This window comes from Oreochromis aureus, linkage group 8 (assembly GCF_013358895.1).
Source record: "Oreochromis aureus strain Israel breed Guangdong linkage group 8, ZZ_aureus, whole genome shotgun sequence".
NCBI lineage: Eukaryota > Metazoa > Chordata > Actinopteri > Cichliformes > Cichlidae > Oreochromis > Oreochromis aureus.
Genome location: NC_052949.1, coordinates 28,904,599 through 28,927,898, shown reverse-complemented (window position 1 = coordinate 28,927,898; position 23,300 = coordinate 28,904,599). Strand labels below are relative to the sequence as shown.

The window sequence follows — 23,300 nt, the reverse complement described above, 5'->3', positions numbered from 1 at the left end:
AGAGATTAAGAGTAGAATATGACAGAAAATGGAAGAAAGGTGGCAAAAGCAATGGGAGGAAGAGAGGAAAAGGTGATGGTTTTACAAAATCCAAAAGAAAACAGGAGAAATGAGAAGTACAGGAAGGAACAGGAGAGAGACAGATTTGGGCACACTGGTTTGAATAGCACGTTATTTTTAACAGGAAAACACCATACAAGAAAATGTGACTGCAGTAGAGAAGATAACACCATGGAACATGTTTTAGTGCACTGCCAGAAATGTGACGCTGAGAGAAGAAAACTGATTCAAAAGCTCGGTTATATGAAAGTGAAACTGGATTTGTTAGATTTACTTTGCAAGAACTCGAAGAGTGAAGGTTATCAGGTCATATTTTGTTTTTTAAGACACTAATTTGTTTGGAAGGATTTAATTTTTTTGTAGGTTTTTTTTTTTTTATATTTCAGGGCACACTCTACACCAGTTAGTGGCGGTAATTCACCATTTTGCTGTTTGCTAACCGCCAATACATGATAAAGAAGAAGAAAAAAAAGCAGAAGGACGCGTCACATGACTGTTCGAGCACTTCGCCTGTCTGTTGACACTGTCAGCTCATCATTTTTGCTGAACCCTTTAAAGAAATCTGCTAAATGGCTAGTTGTTTTCCGAGTTTGTCCGAGCTTGTTTTGGAGGCCCGGCGACTGTACGGACAGATGTTCGGTGAGGAGCCTGCTCGAGTGGCGGTTTGCGCGCCTGGAAGAGTGAACCTAATAGGAGAGCACACCGACTACAACCAGGGACTCGTGCTTCCAATGGTATCAGTACCACACTACCACTCAGTAGAAAGCTTCGTCTGTTGAACTGAGTCTTGCATTATCACATTCATGTCGAAAACAGGCAAAGATCTGATTTTAATAAAAGGATTTTATGTTAGTAATAGTAAGAATAGTGTAACTGTGATTTTTCTCTTCTTTTTTAAATAACTTTTGGAAAGAAATTTCTTCTTGACAGAAAGACTAAAGACAAAACTAAGTGCATTTGTTGTCAGGCGCTTCCTCTAGTGACTGTGGTGGTGGGTAGTGAAATATCCGGCCAGGATGTTACCGTGGTAACCGCAGCCTTCGACGCTGACGAGCCTCACCGATTGGACTTCTGCCTGTCTAGTGATGGATCTGCACTGTCTCCAGGGTTACCCCGCTGGGCCAACTATGTAAAGGGTGTTATACACCATTACAGGGGTAAACAAGACTGTAAACACATTATACTGTCACAGTGAATGAGAACAGATGTCAAGCAGTCTCACATATTTTATCTTTCAGGATCAAAATTTTTAAAAATCCAAAAAGTCTACTTTTTATGTGTCTTGTGTTTTAGCTTCTCCAGTCCCAGGTTTCAGGGCAGTGATAGCCACCAGTGTCCCCCTGGGTGGAGGACTGTCCAGCTCTGCCTCTCTAGAGGTGGCCTTTTACACCTTCCTGCAGCAACTCAAGCCAGGTTAGAGTCATATTAGAGGTCATGGCAGTGACTGAATGGCTGTTTTACTTATTTCAAGTATTTCTGCGTTATACTGCTTTCTTATTCTATTCCACTACATTTAGTCCTTGCAATTGTTATACTTTACCATTTATTTTACTTATTGTTTGATTTAGTTCAGATTTTATAATAATCTGCCGAGATATGATGCTGTATTATTCTTGATAAAGCTACCCATATTTAAGTCATTATGCCAAAAGAAGACTTGTCAAGTAGTAAATGTCTTCAGATTCACTTAAGGAATAAGTGATATACAGTCCTGACCTCTCATCACCTCTCTGCTACCTCCTTGTTTCAACACGTGTGTTTGTTTTCAGTCTCACATGGCACATTTTGATGGGGCCATTGCTATTCACTCTTTGTTAGAGTGATGGTGGCCTGGCAATAACAGCTTTTATGCTAAAACAAAATCTATTCCAAGATATGGTTAGTGTTTGAGCGCTCTTAACGTCTAACCATACTCGTACTGACAGCTGATGCTTATTGATTTTAATAACAGGCCAATGGTGTTGGAGCCATTTGATCTACTCTTTACTTTTCTTTTTCTCATAGATGATGGAAACCAGGTGTCCAAAGCATTAGCCTGTCAGCAGGCTGAACACACTCATGCTGATGTACCCTGTGGCATTATGGATCAGTTTGTATCTGTTCTTGGCAAGGAGGGACATGCATTGCTCATTGACTGCAGGTAGTACAAACATTTAGTGAGTGATGGTCTTTGGCTACACAAGGTAGACATTGTTACTATGTGATATTTTCATTAAAATTTAAAAAAAAAAAAAAAAACGTTTTTGACAGATCGCTGGAGGCCACCCCTGTTCCTCTGACAGATCCAGGCCTGGTCATTCTCATCACCAACTCCAATGTAAGGCACTCTCTGAGCTGCAGTGAGTATCCCATAAGACGCAGGCAATGTGAGACGGCTGCCTCCATTCTGGGGAAAGACAGTCTGAGGGATGCTACGATGAAGGACCTAGAGGGTGTGGATGTTTTTTTTTCTTCCTGTTGTAATCCATTTTCTCTCACTGTTTAACAGTTCATTGGCAGGTCTTTGAAAGCCTTAAAAACTACAACAAGGTCTTAAAGTATTTATCTGAGTCCAGGTTATTTTTATTAATTATATAGAGTGTGTAGGAATTCAAATTATTGCAAAAGCCAAATAAATTATTTGTCAATAATGTACTGTGAGAGTCAGTAATTGAGAGTTTTAATAGTATGAAGTAAACATTTTTACATTTTTGTCTTTATTAAACATGTCTAAGGTATCGCCTTCTGCCTGACTCTGAGATGGTTAGGAGGGAGGCGCTGACTGAGTCTTATTTATTTAATTTATATGACAGCATGGCTTTAATACTGTCACATGCACTAGAGCACTAGTGGAAGAGATAATGTCTAATTTACTCCAAAATTGTGGAACAATAGTGGACCTTTGTATACTTACTAATTTTGCCTGATTGGCCTCAAAAACCCAAGATGGCACTCATTGATACCCATGAAAAAGTCATTTCTGCATTTATTCAGGATGTAATTTACTTATTTCTAATTTACTGATTTCATCTTGGTGTCAGTTTGTACCTTTTGAAGCATGCAGACATTTTTTGCTATCCACCAGACCCTAGAAGTGATATATTGTGTACTTTTTGGCATTTCACCATATTATTTTGCTAATAGTGCTAGTTGTCTCCACCAAGGAGGTTATGTGTTGGTAGTGTTTGCATCCTCTCATTGTGTCTGTAAACATGACAGATTGAAAAGTTTAAAATGATTTCTGATAAAATGTATGTGTCCAGTCGGGTCTTGTTAACAGTTCATAAAAATTTTGCATCTGCCAAAGTCTTCAAGGCCAAATTTATGATTTATTAGTTAAACATTGACATAAAAGCCTTCTAACTTATCGTTGACATGTAGAAAGTACCATATAAAGATTTAAATATGTCACATTTGACCTCTGAGTTCTCCTTCAAGATCAATAGGTCAGTGATCTGAGGTTCAAAGTGATGATAATAGCATGCAAAGCCATTTAAAACTATGTTTCTTAGTGTTGTTTGTACTGACAGGCATGTAAATATCAGGTTGACCTCTGACCTCTTCCTCAAGGTCAAACTCAAATTTAATAAAATGTCTTTTATCTTTCTAGACTGAAATCTTTTCACCACTGCAGGAATTCATAAATGTCAAGACTTATATGTTTCACTTATTTTATTACTGCTTTGACTTTTTCAGCATTTCTATTTTGCTGACCTTTGACTTGTCTTTACTTTTTTTTTACACATAACTTTAAGTTTCAACCACTTGTTTGCCATTTGAAAGCACTTATTAGCATTTCAGTACTTTTAGATGACTGTATATATTTTTTTGCTTTTCAAACTCATCGGTCAAAGCTAACCCTGTTTATTTTTTTATCGCTTCAGAGGCCAGGGGAAGGATGGATGATGTTACCTACAGAAGAGCTCGCCATGTAATTGAGGAGATCCAAAGAACTGTCCAAGCTGCTAAGTCTCTAGAAAGAGGAGAATACAAGGAGTGTGGCAAACTTATGGTTGAGAGCCACAACAGTCTGAGGTACAGATAGCAAATGAGTTACTGTATAGGTCACTGTTAGGCATGTGGTAACTCGATGTCCCTGTGGCAGAGATCTGTATGAGGTGAGCTGCAAGGAGCTAGATGAGCTAGTGTCTGCAGCCATGGAAGTGGAGGGCGTCTTTGGCAGCCGGATGACAGGGGGAGGATTTGGTGGATGCACTGTGACTTTGCTACTTGCTGAGGCCATTGGCAGGACCATACACCACATACAGGTTAACACACACACACACGTATAAAGATGTACTGGATGTAGTGGTTATCAGGTTGACCACAACTAAAAGAAAGTAGAATCAAATAATTACATATTCAGTAAAGCTGGTAACCTTAAAATAAACACTTAGGAGACACTGTTGTTGGTCAGTGATAAGCTTCTCAGTAGGCAAGGCAAGGCAAGTTTATTTATATAGCACAATTCAACAACAAGGTGATTCAAAGTGCTTTGCAGAGACATTAAAAACAAAAACAAATAAAAAGCATGATTTAAATTTGATTAAAACAAGCAAACAAACAAACAGTATATAAAATCAAATATCAAAACAGTAGATAAAATCAGAACAGTAGATAAAATCAGTAGTTAAAAAGTAGGTTTTGAAATTTAAACTTAAGTGTGGATTTGGTGCTTTATTCAAATGCAGATGAGAATAGGTGAGTCTTCAACGTGGATTTAAATAAACTGAGTGTTTCAGCTGATCTGAGGCTTTCTGGGAGTTTGTTCCAGATATAAGCAGCATAAAAGCTGAATGCAGCTTCTCCGTGTCTGGTTCTGACTCTGGGGACTGATAACAGACCGGATCCAGATGACCTGAGGGATCTGGAAGGTTCATACTGGGTCAGGAGGTCACTGATGTATTTCGGTCCTAAACCATTCAGAGCTTTATAGACCAGCATCAGAACTTTAAAGTCTATCCTCTGACGGACAGGCAGCCAGTGTAAAGACCTCAGAGCTGGACTGATGTGGTCCACTTTTTGGTCTTAGTGAGGACTCTAGCAGCAGAGTTCTGAATGAGCTGTAGTTGTCTGACTGATTTTTAGGTAGACCTGTAAAGATGCTGTTACAGTAATCAAGCCTACTAAAGATGAATGCATGGACTAGTTTTTCCAGGTCCTGTTGAGACATCAGATCTTTTATCCTTGAAATATTCTTGAGGTGATAGTAAGCTGATTTTGTTATTGTCTTAATGTGTTTTTCTAAGTTTAGGTTTGCATCCATCACTACACCCAAATTTCTCGCCTGGTTTGTGGTTTTTAGATGTATAGATTGAAGTTCTCTGGTGACCTGTAATCGTTTTTCTTTTGCACCAAAGACTATTACCTCAGTTTTATTTTTGTTTAGCTGGAGAAAATTGTGGCACAACCTGTCATTAATTTCCTCAATGCATTTACCAAGAGCCTGTACAGGGCCTCGGTCTCCTGGTGACATTGTGATATATATTTGTGTGTCATCTGCGTAGCTATGATAGTTTATTTTGTTGTTCTTTATAATCTGTGCCAGTGGGAGCATGTAAATGTTAAACAGAAGGGGTCCCAAGATGGAACCTTGGGGAACTCCACATGTGATACTTGTCTGCTCAAATGTGAAGTTACCTATTGATACAAAGTATTTCCTGTTTTCTAAGTATGTTTTGAACCAGTTTAGTACAGTTCCTGAAAGACCTGCCCAGTTCTCCAGTCGTTTGAGTAATATGTTGTGGTCAACTGTATCAAATGCTGCACTGAGATCCAGTAAAACTAAGACTGACATTGTTCCACTGTCTGTGTTCAGACATATGTCATTAAACACTTTGGTCAGAGCGGTTTCAGTGCTGTGGCTCTGTCTAAAACCTGACTGGAAGGCATCATAGCAGTTATTCTGTTTTAAGAAGTAATTGAGGTGTTGAGAAACTGCTTTTTCAATAATCTTACTTAAAAATGGGAGATTTGAGATCGGCCTGTAGTTATTCATTTGTGTCTTGTCAAGATTGTCCTTTTTCAGTATAGGTTTAATTACAGCAGTTTTTAGTGATTCTGGAAACACACCTGATATTAAAGAAAAGTTGACGATCTGTAACAGGTCTGACTCCAAAGTCTTTGTGACCTTTTGAAAAAACTTGTTGGCAGGACATCTAAACAGCAAGAGGAGGAGTTCAGTTGACCTAAGATGTCCTCCAGGTCTTTGCTGTTAATAGGGTGAAACTGTTTGATGGTGTTTAAACAGTTTTCAGTGGACACAGTACATTTCCTGGATCTGCTGTTGATGTATTAATTGCTTGTCTAATCTTTTGGATTTTTCTGTGTGAAGAATTTGGCAAAGTCATTGCAGGCCATGGTTGAATGAAGTTCAGCTGCCACTGACACAGGAGGGTTTGTTAGCCTGTCAACTGTAGAAAATAAGACCCGAGCGTTATGACTGTTTTTGGTGATGATGTCAGAGAAGTAGGACCTCCTTGCACTCCTCAGTTGTAAGTTATAATTGTGAAGTTTCTCTTTATAGATGTCATAATGAACCTGGAGGTTTGTTTTCTCCATCTGCGCTCAGCTTTCCTACACTCTCTTTTTCATTTTTCACCAGTGTGGAGTTTCTCCATGGAGACTTTTTCTTTCCAGAGATAACCTTCACCTTAATGGGAGCAATAGTGTCCATTACATTTAACATTTTAGCATTGAAGCTATTGACGAGCTCATTGACTGAACCTCTGGACAGGTCAGGTGTTAATGGGAAGACCTAGTACAAACAAATCTAACTGACATATATAGATTTAAAATTCCAAGGCTTTTTCTTAATGCCCTGTGATATACTACACTATGTGTGTATACTTGAGTTCTGTTTGGATTTAATCAGTCAGGATCAGGAGTGCTTTAATGATCACTTCGAGGAAATATTTATTGCAAATTAAAAAGAAAAACAAACTTACATGTTAGAAATTAAGATGAAATGCAATTAAATAAAATCTGTAGAAAGTACAATTCCAAATATAACAGTTCAGTAAAAGCTAAACTTGTAATGTTGCGAGGTTAGCTGTTTTAAAAGTGTACTAAGCTAAACGTGACTTGGAGCAACCTGATGATGGTGGTCATACCTGGTCTGAAGTTTTATTATAGAGGCAAAAGTTTTAAGCCATCATTGTATTTTGTTTAAAAACTTAGAATTAACTGTAGCATTTTTTTTTAAATATACAAATCCACAGAGAAATATAGTTAGGGCCACATTGAGAAAAACTAAATTCATAATTTTGAGAGTAAAGTCGAAATTTCAAGATTAAAGTCGAACATCTATTTTGAGAAAAAAGTCAAAATGTGGACATTACAGCTGTTGTTTCAAGACAAACTGCCACAGTTGCTGCACCATCTGAGTTAGTGAAATCATACTTCAGAATCAATTTTAGTAACAAGGAAGGAAATTTCTCTTTTAGCACATAAACACAGTGTGGTGATAAGTATAAGATGGTGCAGAAAGCTGCATCTGGTCAGACAGAAAAACCACACAAACTTAGAAGAGTGGATTTGTACAAAATGGAATAGCTGGTAATGGACAGATGCAAAGTTATTGATGGTTACAGCCTTGTGCAATATAGAGGATGTATGTTGTGTCACAAAATGGCTGATTAATTGTTTCACTAAGTCATCTACACAAGACATTTTGTAGAGGATATAGCAGTGGTAGCAATGTGTGTTGAAACAACAACTGTTATCTGAACTGTCATCTGAGCTAGCACTGGGGAGATAGCCTTCAAACATGCCTTCAAACAGAAGGCAAGTTTGAAGGCATTTTTGAGACTCAAAATGTGGTTTTAGTGTCAGGGTTACAATTAGGTTAGGGTTAGGAAAAGCATTATGTCGATGAGATGTCCCCACAAGGATATGAATACACGTGTGTGTGTGTGTGTGTGTGAGCGTGCGTGTGTGTATAAGGGGAAAAAAAATTTCAAAATACACATTCAAATTTTTTTTTACACATTCTCACTTTTTATTACGCAGGCTCTTCCATTTTGCAACATGTTTGCCTTCACAGATATATAAAGAGATAATAAATATTTCAATAGATATCTAAATTTAAACAAATGAGTGGTGGCTCAAGACTTTTGCACAACATATTAAATTATGCCATTCTATGAGGGTTTATGGCTCATCGACATATAGTGTATAGTGGTGTATGAACAGTCCATTACTGGCTACATTAATGACCCCTACAGTATAGGGGTATGTGTGTGTGTGTAGTTGTTGGCTCCACAAACACTGCTTATGTATAGAGTGCAGGGTGTTACACAGTCAGCATTTTTGCCATCTCTTCTTCAAATACGCTAAATTTTATTAATACACGTAGTAGCTGTTTTCCAGTCTTACGTGCCAGAACACATAAAGTAATCATGCATTCATGCAGTGCTTTTCTCTCATATGCTGTCTGTAGCAGCTGTATTATGTGTTTAACCTCTTCATATTTCATATGTAATGTAGTTTTATCATTGTAAAATTATCCGCTCTGCTGCCATTACTCTTATCTGTAGTTGTGACTGAGCAGATACTACCAACACCGCCTCTTTCATGTGAAAACGTCCAAGTGAAACCCTGGGTTAACAAAGTGAGAGGATAGCTATGTTTGTGTGACCACTTGTCTTCACTGCAGATATCAGGCTAAGTAAACTTAGATTACAGAACGACGTTGCTCACAGTACAGGACCCTGTACAATTGTTATAAAGGGGAAAACTGTCCATGGAAACCAAAATAGTTTTTTTGTGCCAGGCTTTAAACATGCTAAACTTTTTTGCTGGGCATTTTGACGTGGGAGTCTATGGAGACTGACTCACTTTTGGAATCATCCTCAGGGGGCCATTTTTTTGTTTTTGTTGTGTTTGACACCTGATCGTGCGCTCCAAAGGAGTGAATAATTTATTAGCATTTCCTTTCAGAATTTGTATTTTTCATAGGAAGTCAGTTTTTTGCTTTGTTTGCTTTTCAGTAGGTAACTCTATTTTTTCTGTTTTTATTCTCTTTTCTGGTAAATCTCTTAGCATTCCTGCCAGTGTGTGAGAAGAAAAATGTGTGGGACATTATTCATTTGTTCACAGTGGATAAAAAAAAAAAGCCTTTCAGTGAGCTATCACTTTAAGAGGACATTACAGACAAATCCCCAGTCCCCTGTGTCTTGCTCAGACATCTCCAGTGTGTGAGAGTCAGAGACAGTGGGTGAGAGCTGAGAATAAAAGCAAGTTTCATTGAGACGGAGCCAAGAGTCCAGTCATTGGCATGCTACTCTGGTTACCCGGTAGGCCTGCTGCTGGTTGACACAATTCAGGATCTTATAAGAGATGCATCAATAAAAGTTTTCGGCCGCAGATTATCATGGGAAGTTCCGGCATCTATAAAGATGTCACGTTGACTTTGAAGCAGCAGTGAGAAGAAAAAGAACAGCAGCCTTTTTCATATTTTGAAACGGCAATTTTATCTTCAGTTTCTGAGTCAGATTTGGCAGATTTTCTTGTATGTCTCCGAACTTGGCTGTATCCAGGACACTACTGTGGCTTGCTGACTGTCAAAGGAATAAAGGCTTTGTGGGGAAACAAAAGAAATACTTGAATCTTCCACAGTGCTCGACATTCCTGAACAGAGCATAATTCTTGTCCTCACAAAAGCAACACTGACTTCACAGGTATAAAAAGCACAGCTTCACCTTCAGGATGCTGGATCTTAACTCTTCAGATGACAGCAAGAAGAACTCTCTTAAGGACCCTGTGTGCTTGAACGTCGGTGGAGAAACCTATACAACAACCGTAGACACTTTAACTCGCTGCCGTGACTCGATGCTGGGTGCCATGTTCACCGGACAAGTTCCTATGCTTAGGGACAGCTGCGGCAACATTTTCATAGACCGCGACGGTAAAGTGTTTCGCTACATTCTGAATTACCTGCGCTCCGGCTCTTTGGATCTGCCATATGGCTTCACTGAACTTGCACTGCTCAGGAGAGAGGCAGATTTCTTCCAGATACCCCGTCTGCTGGAGGAGATTCGTTACTATGAGGTATCGGTGCCTCTGGGCCTTAGAGGTGGGCCGTTAGGAGCCATCATGATAGTAAAAGTCGACTCCAAGGTACGTATGATGAGGTTAGCTAGACTGTTCATCTGCTTATAATAGGTTTATTTATTTTATTAGGTTAGTCGATCATGTTTACTCTTGACCACTAAACACAAGCCAAACAGTTTGGTTTTAAGTGCAGAAAAATAGAAAGAGGACAAAATGGTTTGCAGATTATTTAAAGTCCATCACCTTTGTTTTTGTTTGTTTAGTAAAGCAGGCACTGTCCCAAATTATTTGTTAAAATGACCATTTATTTCCTATACCCTCCAAATTTGTCCTTTTTTTCATAAATGTGAAATGACACAAAAGGCAGTTTCTGGTTGATTGTACTCTATATACAGTACTGTGCAAGTCTTGAGCAACAATTTCTTTATATTTTGTTCGGAAAATATATTACAGCACAACTGGCTGAAATGCAGCCTCAAACTGTGTTAGAACCTCCTGTTTTACTCACTGTTCACATTGTAACAGTTTGAACCAAGAATGTCAAATTTGGCTTGACTTGTTGCCATAGATTTTTTTTAAAATACAGTTCTTGTGTAATCTGCCTCTCTTGTCCTTTAAGAACCACGCCTTGCCAAGCTATGCCAAGTTTCTAGTGAAGAGCTCTGAGGAATTGCCTTATTGATTAAAAAAAATAATAAAATACAAAATGTATGCATTACGAACTCCGTTATTAACGTCATTTATCTAATATTCAACAAAAGAAACTGGTCAGATATTTTTTTTGTGTGTTTGTTTTGTTTTCAACAGGCTGCTCCTTTTTTTAAGTGGCTTAAACACAAACTACCTTCCTCTTAAAAAAAACAAACAAACAAACCAAAAACAAACAAACTTTGAAAGACGTTCAGAAAGAGCTGTTTCCGAAGACTACTTTTAAAAAAATGAGTCACCGGAAGCAAAATATAAAGAAATGAGGGTTGACCCAAGACGTTTGCACAGTAAAGAAAGAAGGTAAATTTCCCAAACCCCCGAATACCCTCAAATTTTTACTGCATTGACAGAAGTTTCAATGTAAAAGTTTAAAATTAAAAACAATCTCCTCAGAACTGTGTAGCAGATCTTCACCTACACATGTATAAGCGAGAAAAAAGAAAATACCCTATAAATAATATGAAGTATGATGACAGGTGTTATTTACAGTTTTGGACAACTGTTATGTTTTAATTGATTTCATAAGTTAGTTAAGAACAGGTGCATAATATCATACCACATTCAAATAGCGTAGTGATTTGGTAAATTATGACTTAACAAAAAAATAACTAATTATTTAATATAAAGGAAATATGAGTAAAGTACACAATCATGTTGAGGGATTGGCTGTGTTGGCTGAGTTATTTGTAAAGAAAACAATTTGTACAATGTACACTAATGTCTGCATTTTTATTTTGTTAAATGATAGCAGAAGTGCTGACATGTGTGTGGCCAGAAAGAGAGGAGCGACTTGTTTATTTGGTAGTTCAGTGAAAGGCTTCGGTTAGTTAAGAGTGAGGAAAAAAAATTGCAAATATGTTTGCAGTTTTGTCTTGTTATACAATATATGAAATAGAAAAACAAACCAAACACTACATTTCGAAAGTATTTGTGGGTGTTTTCTTGTTTGTTTGTTTTGTACCACCTGGCCCTCACATGAGATGAAGGTGCCAGCAGTGGCCCACAGCTCATTTAAGTTTGAGACCCCTGCTTTAAAGAAAGTATTTTCAAGAGAAAGAGAATGAGCTGCTGAGTTACTGTAGCATAATATTATATAATAAGCTCCTACATAATGTTTGTGTAATCAAAGTAAGCAACTTTCATGCCACCCTGGTTTTTATTGCACTACAAACTTCTTAAACTACATTTAAAAAGAACAAAGAAACAAAATGAATATATAAAAAAATTTAATACTGCCTAGAAAGTGAGTAGGGTTCTGTTCTTGGTGTGCTTCTAGTTAGACTCTATCTGTTCCTCATTCAGCTGTGCAAAGGTTTTTTTTAATCAAATAATTTTTCCCAATAAACCATCACAGCTATTGTTTTGTGTATATACAAGACATACACCTGTTTGCATGTGTAGCCATGGAACAACCGGTTCTTTGTTTGTGTATACTCTGGGGGATATGTAGTCAGTATGTTCTTCCCTCTTATTTCAGGTCCGTGTTCTCCATTTTAACTTGCGCCATGGGCCTGAAAACTATGAGCTCCGCACATGCTCTGTACGAGCGTTCACAGTCGACCTCTTTTGTACCTGGAGGGCATTTCTAGGTTTGCTTTGTGAGCGCTTCTCCTACAGGACACCCCAGGGTCTCAACAGCCCTCACCTATGTCATCCGAGGCAGAACAGACTGAAACTGGAATGGGTGCCAAAGCCTGATGAACTCCCACAGGAACAGTATAATAAGCAGCAATACAGGGGGCTGACTTTTTCTAGCCCTGAGGTCACGTGGTCGGATGACATGATGAACATGCACTACAGTCCCTGTGAAATCACAGACATGCAGGGCTTTGTGGAGGAGCTGTTGAAGATATCACTTGCTGAGGGGTTCAAGGTTGATCTAGTCTCTCCTGACCCAGCAGATATTCTTAACTGCACTTCACTTCGTCTTGTCAAGTCGTGAGCACTGGATGAAAGTGACTAGGAAAACCAGAACATACCAAGATAATAAACTATAGGATAAGATGAGATAGCCTTTATTAGTCCATTTGAAGCAATGAATTCTCTATGACATGGAGTTAGATTTACTGACACATTATGACTAGGAGGTCATTATCTGTGATTCTTCTGTTTTGCTATCATAGAGTTTACTAAAAATAATGCAAAATGTGCTTTATTAATAAAATGGTAAATAAAATGTACTTTTTTGTGGAAATTCTGATATTGAGGATACAACTTCAAAGTTTAGTTGGGGCTCTGTTTAAAAATGGCAACTGTTTTTAAAAGTAGTGCAGTGTGAGTATTACTGGAGCACACACCAAGGAGTGATAACGTCTTGATGCATTCTCAATCATCCAGGAAAGTAAATCTCCAAAAGTTGAATCTGCTCATCTGGACGTAGCGTTTTGTGGGAGAAACGTTTCGTCACTCATCCAGGTGACTTCTTCAGTCTCAGCTGACTGCAGGTTTCCCCAATCTTATAAACAGTACATTTGCATAATGACTGAAACCAGCCCACTGAAGGAACAATGGGCTGTGAGGTCAGTTCCTTAATCATAATTATGCAAATTCTCATTACCATTGATCAACAATCACTGACCAAAACCCACTGATCAAAGACCACTGATCAATGGCCATGAGTACCATTCACAGAGATTTGGGGAATGGCTGCAATCACAGCATTGTAAGATGGCGAAAGATGTACCCTTAGGCCCCCTCCTCGATTCAGAGATGGTCTTTCCCTTTTCACGTAAATGGCCTCCTTGACTCGGCGCTCAAACCAGCGTTCCTCCCTGTCCAGGATGTGTACATCCTCATCCTTGAAAGAGTGTCCACTGGCCTGTAGGTGTAAATAGACTGCAGAGTCCTGGCCTGACGAGGTAGCTCTTCTGTGTTGTGCCATCCGCTTCGCTAGAGGTTGTTTGGTTTCCCCGATGTATAAATCCTGGCAATCCTCCTGCACTTAACAGCGTACACTATGTTACTCTGTTTGTGTCGGGGGACCCAATCCTTGGGGTGGACCAGTTTTTGGCGCAGCGTATTTTGGGGTTTAAAAGCCACAGAGACCCGGTGTTTAGAAAAAATGCGTCTCAACTGTTCCGATACTCCTGACACATATGGGATCACTACAGGTTTTCGCTTGGGCAGCGGTTGTCCTTCTCTCCTGGATCGACTGGAGCTTTCTTTAGGTGTCTTTCCAGCTTTGACAAAAGTCCAGCTGGGATAACCACATTTACTCAGGGCCTTCTTGATGTGCTGTTCTTCTGCGTCCCTGGCCGCTGTGTCTGTGGGGATGGTGTTCGCTCTGTGTTGTAGCGTCCTGATGACACCCAGTTTCTGCTCCAGTGGATGATGAGAGTCAAACCTTAGATACTGATCCGTATGCGTAGGTTTACGGTACACGTCAGCTTTTAGATGTCCCCCATTACTGATGGAAATTTCACAGTCATGGTCATGAGAATTTGCATAATTATGATTAAGGAACTGACCTCCCAGCCCATTGTTCCTTCAGTGGGCTGGTTTCAGTCATTATGCAAATGTACTGTTTATAAGATTGGGGAAACCTGCAGTCAGCTGAGACTGAAGAAGTCACTTGGATGAGTGACGAAATGTTTCTCCCACAAAACGCTACATCCAGATGAACAGATTCAACTTTTGGAGAAGGAATGATAACATTCATAGCCTGTTAGTCACTCGGCTACATGTGTGACATATATTGTGACTCACTTTACAACAGTGTTGGGAAGGATACTTTGAAAATGGATTCCACTATAGATTACAGATTACATGCCCCAAAATCTAGTTTGTAACGTATTCTGTTAAGTTACTCAATGAGAGTAACGTATTCTGAATGCTTTGGATTACAACTACATGAATGTACTATTGCTCTGTGATTTATCATTATTATTATTATTATTATTATTATCAATATTATTATTATTATTATTGAAGGCTGCTCGCCACCGAGCTAACATTGTTAGCTGGCGTTAGCTGAGGTTAGTTCATAGACTGCTTTCAGAAGTGCACATGATTATTTGCAGCTAGCAGGATGTTAATGCTACCCATCAAGTCTAACAGTCTGCAGCCTATGAACTAACCTCAGCTAACGCCAGCTAACAGTGTTCGCTAGGTGGTGATTAGCCTTCAGTAATAGTAATAAATCACACAGCAACAGTACATCAAAGATACTGAAGTGGCACATAACCCAGGTAGCTACCATAACTAAAACAAGGTAGTTGTAGTAGGCTACCGTTAGTTTTTAAAAAAGAACTTCCTTCCAGATGTTTTTTTTTTAGGTTGGAGGTGGAGTCTTCTGAGTGCAACTTGGTTGCTGGCAAACAGAGTTTGCATTGAATTGTTAGATTTCGCCCATCCGTTTCTTCTTTAAATATGAAGTGGTGTCAGAATTTCCAAGTAAGAAATGGATTACTGCCCGTGCAGTGCTGGCTCTGTTGTGCTGGCTTTGGATCCATTGTGTAACTGACGCCACTAACATTATTAGGACTCGTGTTTTGTTTGGGTTTCCGGCAATGCGTGGAACTACCAAAATCAGAGAGGGGACAGAGAGGGTATAGTCTAACATATGAAACAGGAAAAGACCGCCATGTAATCCATTTATTTCAACAAAGTAATTGTATTTTATTAATCACCTTTTTAAACGGTAACTGTAACAGAATACACTTACTTATATTATGTATTTTAATTAGGGAACGCCGGTACATGTATTCTGTTACTCCCCAACACTGCTTTACAAGTATTCATGGTTTATCTCCACAGCTTAAATGCAGCCACTGGCAGCCAGGGAATACATTTTTAAATAGGATAGAATAGAATAGAATTCGACTTTATTGTCATTGCACATGTCACAAGTACAAGGCAACAAAATGCAATGCAAATAATAACTGAACATTTCATAAGAGTACTCTTTTTAATTTTTTGCCAAAAAACGTTTTGAGATTGATGTGTCTGTCCTATGGATGTTTCATTTGAAATGTTATTTCTTTGGGGATCAGGACTGTCCAGCATTCGGTTAGCCATTTTGGGTGTGTCTCATCGACTAGTAGCTGGTTCATTTGTGCTGCCAGACAGTCAGCTTCTTCAGCCAGTAGGCATGAACCATGTCGACGCCTGGTACTGTCCAGCTCTTCATACTGGAGACCCTTTCTTGGGTGTCTGCCAAGGGTGGTTGCTGTGGCGTGCTCGTAGATCCACTAGTTACTGTGCATTGCTGTTATGGGTTGTGTCCTTCTCCCATCTGCTCTTTCAGTATTGCTCTGTCTCCAGCCTTTGTAATGGTCACAGTAGATATTGTCTGTAGTAATACATTCACATCATCTGGTAGATCCCCTCACGTAGTATCTTGGTAACCGGCTGTGGAGGTTCCAGATTTTAAGCTTCGCCATGAGCCTATCTTTCAGGTCAGTACCTCTCACCGTCAACGATCCTTCTTCCATTGGTACCTAATCTTGGGTGGGGGTGATGATTTTTCCCCTCTTATCTGTCATCCTGGCTCCCCCTTGTCATAACATTTGTGTTGTACCTTGTCAATCTCTAGCCGTGACAGCAGTTCCTTCTTCTGAACAGTTGGAACACTGAGCTTCTAGTTGTTTTGCCATCAATCTGGATGGCTTGGTTTAGCATGTGGGGTCTAGCCTAGGAACCCTTACTGGATACAAATGCCCTGGGTGGGAATCAAAGTTACAACTCCTGTTCCAAAGGCGTGTAGGCCTACAAAGGTGTGCAGTCATACCAGTACACTATCTAGCTGCAAATATTATATATGGTTTAGATTTATCTCTTCAAAACATTTACAGGCCAATATCAAAATTAACATTTGTATCAAAGATCTTAGACAAAACAATAGCGGAATAACTTAACTACTTTTTGTAGTAAAATAATGTTCTGGACATTTTCCAGTCTGATTTCCACAAATCGCACTCCACTGAAACCGCTTTACTTAAAGTGTCTAGTTTAAATGGCAGAAGACTCTGGAGAGTACACAGTTCTGGTTATATTCGATCTCACCTCTGCTTTTGATACTGTTGATCATAGTATCATTATAAATAGGCTTAAGGACTTGGGATTACTGGTGTTGTTTTAAAATGGTTCATGTTATATCTATCTGAGAGATCTTTTAGTGTCTGTATGAATCAAGTTTTGTCTGAAATATGGGCTACCTCAGCGATCTGTTTTGGGTCCGATTCTCTATTTGCTTAATATACTCCTTCAAGGCCAAATTGTCAGACGTTACAATAATATTTCTTATCATCTCTACGCTGGTGACATTCAGTTATACTGTTCTTTCAAAGCTTCTGAGTTTCATAAATTGTCTTGTTTAAATAATTGTCTGTCAGAATTCAAACAATGACTAAACAATAACTTCCTTCTGTTTAATACAGATAAAACAGAAACTTTCATTATTGTTCCTGACAATATGATTTCAGAAATTGAGCAGCATATCAGTTTTTCAGGGTGTTTTGTGCAATCATGTCTCAGAAATTTTGGCGTCATATTTGACAGTTAAGTGTCGCTTGAGAATCACTCCAAATAACTGGTTCAGAACTGTTTTATGATCTAAGAAACATTTCTAAACTCAGACTACTGGTGTCAAAGGCGGAACCTGACATGATTATTCATGCTTTTATCTCTTCTGGTTTGGATTACTATAACAGTCTTTTGACTTGTTTCAACAAATCAGTTTTGGATCGCCTTCAACTGTTCAGAATGCTCAGGCAGGACTTTTAACTGGAACTAGCAAGATATCGCACATTACTGCAGTTTTGGCTTCTCTTCATTGGTTGTTGTTAAATTTTAGATTTCATTTTAAAATTTTTGTTTTAACTTTTAGGGCTCTACATGATGAAGCCCCCCAGTATATCTCTGACCTGTTGAAACCTCACGCTTCTTCCTGAGCAATTAGGTCTTAGGGTCAGAGGTTGCTGTTGGTCCCACGTACTAGGTTCAAAACACATGGGGCTTTTCAGGCAGTGGCACCGAGGCTGTGGAATTCTCTTCCACTGTCTTTACGCTGTGCAGCTTCTATTGACTCTTTTAAAAAGCAGCTGAAGACATTTCTATAGAGACGAGCTTTAAAAAAATTTGTTGATTTATCTTTCCAGTTCATTGTTTTATTGGTTTTATTGTAAGCACTTTGTGATTTTATCTGTGAAAAGTGCTATATAGATACATTGTACTTACTTACTTAAAATATTAACTAATTAAAACTTTTTATTTAAGTGGTAAAATGGTAGAAGGTACAATATTTTCATCCTGAGTAATGATGACAGGTGTGTAGCTGCAACACAAAATCTGGCTGTTTCCACTTGACCACCCTGTGAACTTTCATGGGGTGAACTTTAGTTTTTACTTACTACTGTCAGAGAAAGTGATTTTTTAAAGTGCTTCTCACACACCTCATTAATGTTCTCAGATAAGGTTGCAAAAAAATATGTTTTAATTGTTGTTTTATGTAGTTTTACCCACTGTGCATATTGTGTCTGTGTGTGTCTGTGTGTGCATTTCATTTTTCCTCTACAGGAGAAATACAGTGGGACTGCGACTTTCTATGTCACAACTCCTGCACAGGGCGCGCAAGTTCTCACTTTGTCCTGACGTTTGTCAACATCTCTGCATTCCTTCCGAGATTATTTCTTCTTTATAGGCTAATTATTTGATTTTCTTCCTTTAATTTTATTAAAGTGGTGTATTGCAATACACACTAATGTTGATTCAAAAGGGTTGAGTAAGTGCCTTTATTGTTGAAACATGTTTATAAGAAAACTTTGCTTAAGATAACTTGTAGCAACTGCTTAATATTTTTGATATGGAAATCCAGCTGAGTTTATTTACGATTTATAATTTTATATTGATCCCACATCTCTATTAATAAACCATGTTTTTAAAATGTGAATGTTTTCATAACTTTTTTGTTTTAACTTGTTTTTTGTTTTTTTGTTTTCATTTTAATTCTATATTGAAATTAGTCAGCTAATATTAGCACACAGATGAATTTCACTTAAATGTGAAGGTCAGTTTCAGTAAACTTTTCTTTTGTGGGGTTAATATATGACCACTGACTGCTGAATTTAATTTAGACAAACAGGAAAATTGCAGTAAACATGTCCACCATCTCATGCATTACTGACTACCCAAAGATAGACTGTAGCCTTTGAGCCTGAGCAGTGCTAATTTGATGATAATTTGAGAACAGGAGTTCCACAGGGGATTATGCTGTCTCCATTCCTGTTCACCTTGTACAGCTCAGACTTTCAGTACAACTCTGGGTTTGGTCACCCACAGAAATACTCACGAGTCTGTAATGTGTTAATGATGGGCAGAAAGGGTATAGAGCTTTATTGAATGATTTTGTAGAGTGGCAGGAATCATTTACTTCTGAATGTGAATAAGACCAGAGGAATGGGTATCAACATCAGAAGGAAAAAGGCAGCTACATGACCGGTGTCAATCCTGTGACAAAGTGGTCATTTGTGGGTTGAGCAGCAGAGTTGCGAATGTGGAGTGGGCACATGAAAAACGTCTTCCCTGCCAGTAGCAAACAGCTTTTTTCTCTTTTATTATATTGAAGAATAGAAGTCTGAAGAAACAAGACATATTTGCAATTTATTCATCTAACAAACAGGGGCCTCTGTAGAATGTGGAAGAGTCATACACACCGTGTGCCCTCATTCTCATGCTGGTCACACTGCTGTGGGGTGGTATCCCATTCTTCAACCAGCATTTGTTGCAAGTCAGCCAATGTAGTGTTCCCACACCATCACACTACCTCCACCAAAAGTTACCCTATCAGTGCAGCCATCATCAGAGTGTTTTCTGTGTCTTCCCCACCGTTTGATCTCATGATCCATGCCATGAACCCCATCAAGATCAGTGAAACTGTTGCAGGGTTCATGCTCACAGGTGCTGCTAATCATACACCTGACCAACCTTGGGTACCAGAAGCTCAAACACAAGAGTCAGTAGCAGATTAGCTGTTTGGCACTGGCAGGAGTTTTTCATGGATGCAATACACATGCATTTTCCTTACAAATGTGGCACCATTTAAGGGGAAATAAATAGGCATTGTTAAAAGAAATAAATAATTGACCAAACACAAATTTCCTTACTTTTTGTGTTAATTTTAAGTCTGGCAGAGAATCATCTATTATATTATATTATATCATATTGTTACATTAATGTCATTCATGATTTTATAGTGCTTCAAAATAATTTCACAAACAAATGAGTGGAGGGATTTCAAGATGGGGGCCCAAAGATGCTGTTGTAAATGAGAGACGCCATCATTATCCTCAAAATATAAACAAATGAGAGAGAGCAAAATCTTTAGGCTTGGTACATGCTTAAAAAGAATGAAGGCACTGGTGAGCTCAGCAACACCAAAAGGGCAGAATGACCTCTAGAAAACGAAGTACTTGAGGACAGAATTATTTTAATATCTGTAAATTATTATTGTTCAATTTAATGAATTTAATTAATGAATTTCAAATTAATGAATTACTATTAATTTTAAGAAAAAAAGTTTCATAACAACTAACCAAGTCAAGAAAACTCTTGAGGAGGAGGTGCATCATCATCAAATTTTACATCAAGAGATGCCTTTATGAATGGAAATTACATCAAGGTGCAACCCACTAGTTAGAACAATTAACAACAAGAAGGTCAGAGTAGACTGCCGGAAAACATTTAAAAGAGTCTGCACACAAAAAAGAAGAAAAAGCATTACCCCAACTAGAAGTCATTTGTATTACTGATAAAATAATTATTTAATTACTTTTTGACATACAAATAAATTTTTTGTGCTATACACTAACATTAAGGATTTGTGAAAACAACACCTGGGGACATCAAGGAAATATATTTTCATCGAAGATATTTTATTTTGCTTCATGTTCTGTGCCTGGTCGATGTGTAAATAAAAAGTGTTTTGTTATCATATTAATTATGATAAAATCATATTTGATTCCCTGCTGAATTTGTGAGTTTAATCACTTATGGAAAAAAAATAACAATCTCTAGATTTTATAGTTCTTTCATTTTAATGGAGAACACCAATAACCAAAACAAAAAAAAACAAATATTGCATCAAATATCAAATAAATTGATTTGCATGGCTTTGAGTGAAATAGGTATTTAATTGCTTACAGACAGACAGAATTCTGGCTCCTGCAGATTAATTTTCAGTTCAATTTCATTCTTATTTATACAGCGCCAAATCACAAGAACAGTCGCCTCAAGGGACTTTATATTGTAAGGTAGACCCTACAATAACACATACTGAGAAAAACCTGACAATCATATGTTTCCTATGAGCAAGCACTTTGGCGAAAGTGGGAAGGAAAAAATCCCTTTAACAGAAAAAAACTTAAGGCTCAACCAGGCTCAGGGAGGGGTGGCCATCTGCCTCAACCAGTTGGGTGAGAGAAGGAAGACAGGACAAAAGACATGCTGTGGAAGATAGCCAGAGATTAATAACAAGTGTTATTTAATGCAGAGAGGTCTATTAACACATAATGACTGAAGAAGAAATAATCAATGCATCATCCCCCCAGCAGCCTTCACCTACTACAGCATAACTAAGGGAGGATTCAGGGTCACCAGATCCAGCCCTAACTATATGCTTTAACAAAAAAGGAAAGTTTTAAGCCTAATCTTAAAAGTAGAAATAGTGTCCGTCTCCTGAATTAAAATTGGAAGCGATTACCACAGAAGAGGGGCCTGAAAACTGAAGGCTCTGCCTCCCATTCTACTTTTAAATACTCTAGGAACAACAAGTAGGTCTGCAGTGTGAGAGTGAAGTGCTCTAATAGGGTGATATGGTACTACAAAGTCATTAAGATAAGATGGGGCCTGATTATTTAAGACCTATGTGAGGAGCAGGATTTTGAATTCAATTTTGTATTTAACAGGGAGCCAATGAAGGGAAACCAATATAAAAGAAATCTGCTTTTTCTTTCTAGTCCCTGTCAGTACTCTTGCTGCAGCAGTTTTTCAGCGTCACTCTGAGACAGGATATTTCTAATTTTAGAGATATTGCGCTAATGGAAGAAAGCAGTCCCACATATTTGTTTAATGTATGCATTGAAGGACATATCCTGGTCAAAAATCACTCCAAGTTTCCTCACATTGTTACTGGAGGCCGAGGTAATGCCATCCAGAGTAAGAATCTGGTTAGGTGCCATATTTCTAAGATTTTCAGGGTCGAGTACAATAACTTCAGTTTGATCTGAATTGGACTGGAATGGACTACAGAACCATCAGCAATCAGTCTGGACAGAAAGTGACAACTTTCGAGGCAGTTATTCAGAAATGAAAGAAATATAAAATGACCATGAATCACCCTCTGTCTAAAACCCAATACGAGATATTGTTTCATGTGGTGCAGATGAGCATGAGAAAGGTGGTGGGTCAGCCTACACAGGAAGTGCTTGTTAATGATCCGAGGGCAAGTGGGATCACAGTCACCCAGAACACTATTATTAACACACTACATCATAATGAATTTAAATTTTGCAGCGTCTGCAAGGTCTCCTTGCTCAAGATAAGGCACATGTAAGGGCCCATCTAAGTTTGCCAGTGAACACTGACATAGTTCAAAGAGGGCTTGAGAGAAAGCACTCCCAAGTGGTCAGATGAAACCAAAATCAAGACGTTTGGCCTCAACTTGACCTGCCGTGTTTTCAGGATGACAAATGCTGAGCATGACCCAAAGAACACCATCCCTAAAAACGCCATCCAAATCTGACCAGTTCCCGGTGTATTAGTTACAAAGAGGTCTCTCTCCTCATTGAGAATTAAGATCTAGAACCTCTTAATTCTGTTCTGAGTCTTTTTCTTTTGTCTGGTAAATGCAAAAACTGATAGGTTGATATGGCTGAACAGTGTTTATGGTAAAACATTCAGTGCTGTGTAAAGGTTTTTGTGTAATTTTTAACAGTGGTATTTGTCTGATAGTATTGCTATCCACAGTTTGTTTCCACTCAGTGGTGTTTTCTAGTTAGGAAACAATCAGACAAACGGGAGTTTTAAAAGATTACAGTTAAATTTGTAATCCTATGCCACATGTCACTACAAGAGTGTGATTAAAGTGGTAGGTGGGCTCATTTACATTTTGAGAGAAGCCAGTTGAGTCTAATAATAGTGTTGATGATATAATTTTCACCATGTACATATGCACAGATCAGATAGAAACTCAAAGTAAAGATCAGGTGGTAGATGGATAACAAATAAACTCTGCTTCCTTGATAGTCACGTTTTGAAGGGTTTAATAACTTTGGCCAGTGTCTAGAAATGAATGTTGCTCTTTCCAAAGTGGGATAGATGCTGTCTCGTCTAACATCACCAGATTTTCCCCAGGAACTTTATCAATTATCAGCCTGCAATTTAAGTAGCCTACATGCGGCTAGATATGCCGCTCTTGGTTCGTCGTTTTCAACCAAATTTCAAATCAAACCACTGACCGGACGTCAGCACACGTTTACGAGGTGTGCTTGAATGTGTCATGAGGG

General features: G+C 38.4%; 2 protein-coding genes across 2 annotated transcripts; both read left to right on the top strand.

Moving 5' to 3' along the window:
- The first annotated feature begins 508 nt into the window (after nt 1-508).
- galk1 (galactokinase 1) lies at nt 509-19,892 on the top strand. Its single transcript, XM_031747816.2, has 8 exons — nt 509-794; nt 1,028-1,217; nt 1,354-1,473; nt 2,065-2,200; nt 2,311-2,492; nt 3,924-4,074; nt 4,145-4,307; nt 18,316-19,892. Exons 1-8 carry the CDS (start codon nt 630-632, stop codon nt 18,388-18,390), a joined length of 1,182 nt encoding a protein of 393 aa, XP_031603676.1. The 5' UTR covers nt 509-629; the 3' UTR covers nt 18,391-19,892.
- LOC120441431 (BTB/POZ domain-containing protein KCTD21-like) lies at nt 6,677-13,182 on the top strand. The gene is made up of 2 exons (XM_039616444.1): nt 6,677-10,158; nt 12,278-13,182. The coding sequence occupies exons 1-2, from the start codon at nt 9,748-9,750 to the stop codon at nt 12,740-12,742; spliced, it is 876 nt and encodes a 291-aa protein (XP_039472378.1). The 5' UTR covers nt 6,677-9,747; the 3' UTR covers nt 12,743-13,182.
- Nucleotides 19,893-23,300: the final 3,408 nt, after the last annotated feature.

Excerpts from the sequence above, each read along its gene's own strand:
- galk1 (XM_031747816.2), top strand. The coding sequence starts at position 630 with ATGGCTAGTTGTTTTCCGAGTTTGTCCGAGCTTGTTTTGGAGGCCCGG. Across the intron at positions 795-1,027 it reads AGGGACTCGTGCTTCCAATG|GCGCTTCCTCTAGTGACTGT; the intron begins GTATCAGTACCA and ends ATTTGTTGTCAG. Across the intron at positions 1,218-1,353 it reads TGTTATACACCATTACAGGG|CTTCTCCAGTCCCAGGTTTC; the intron begins GTAAACAAGACT and ends CTTGTGTTTTAG.
- LOC120441431 (XM_039616444.1), top strand. The coding sequence starts at position 9,748 with ATGCTGGATCTTAACTCTTCAGATGACAGCAAGAAGAACTCTCTTAAG. Across the intron at positions 10,159-12,277 it reads TAGTAAAAGTCGACTCCAAG|GTCCGTGTTCTCCATTTTAA; the intron begins GTACGTATGATG and ends CTCTTATTTCAG.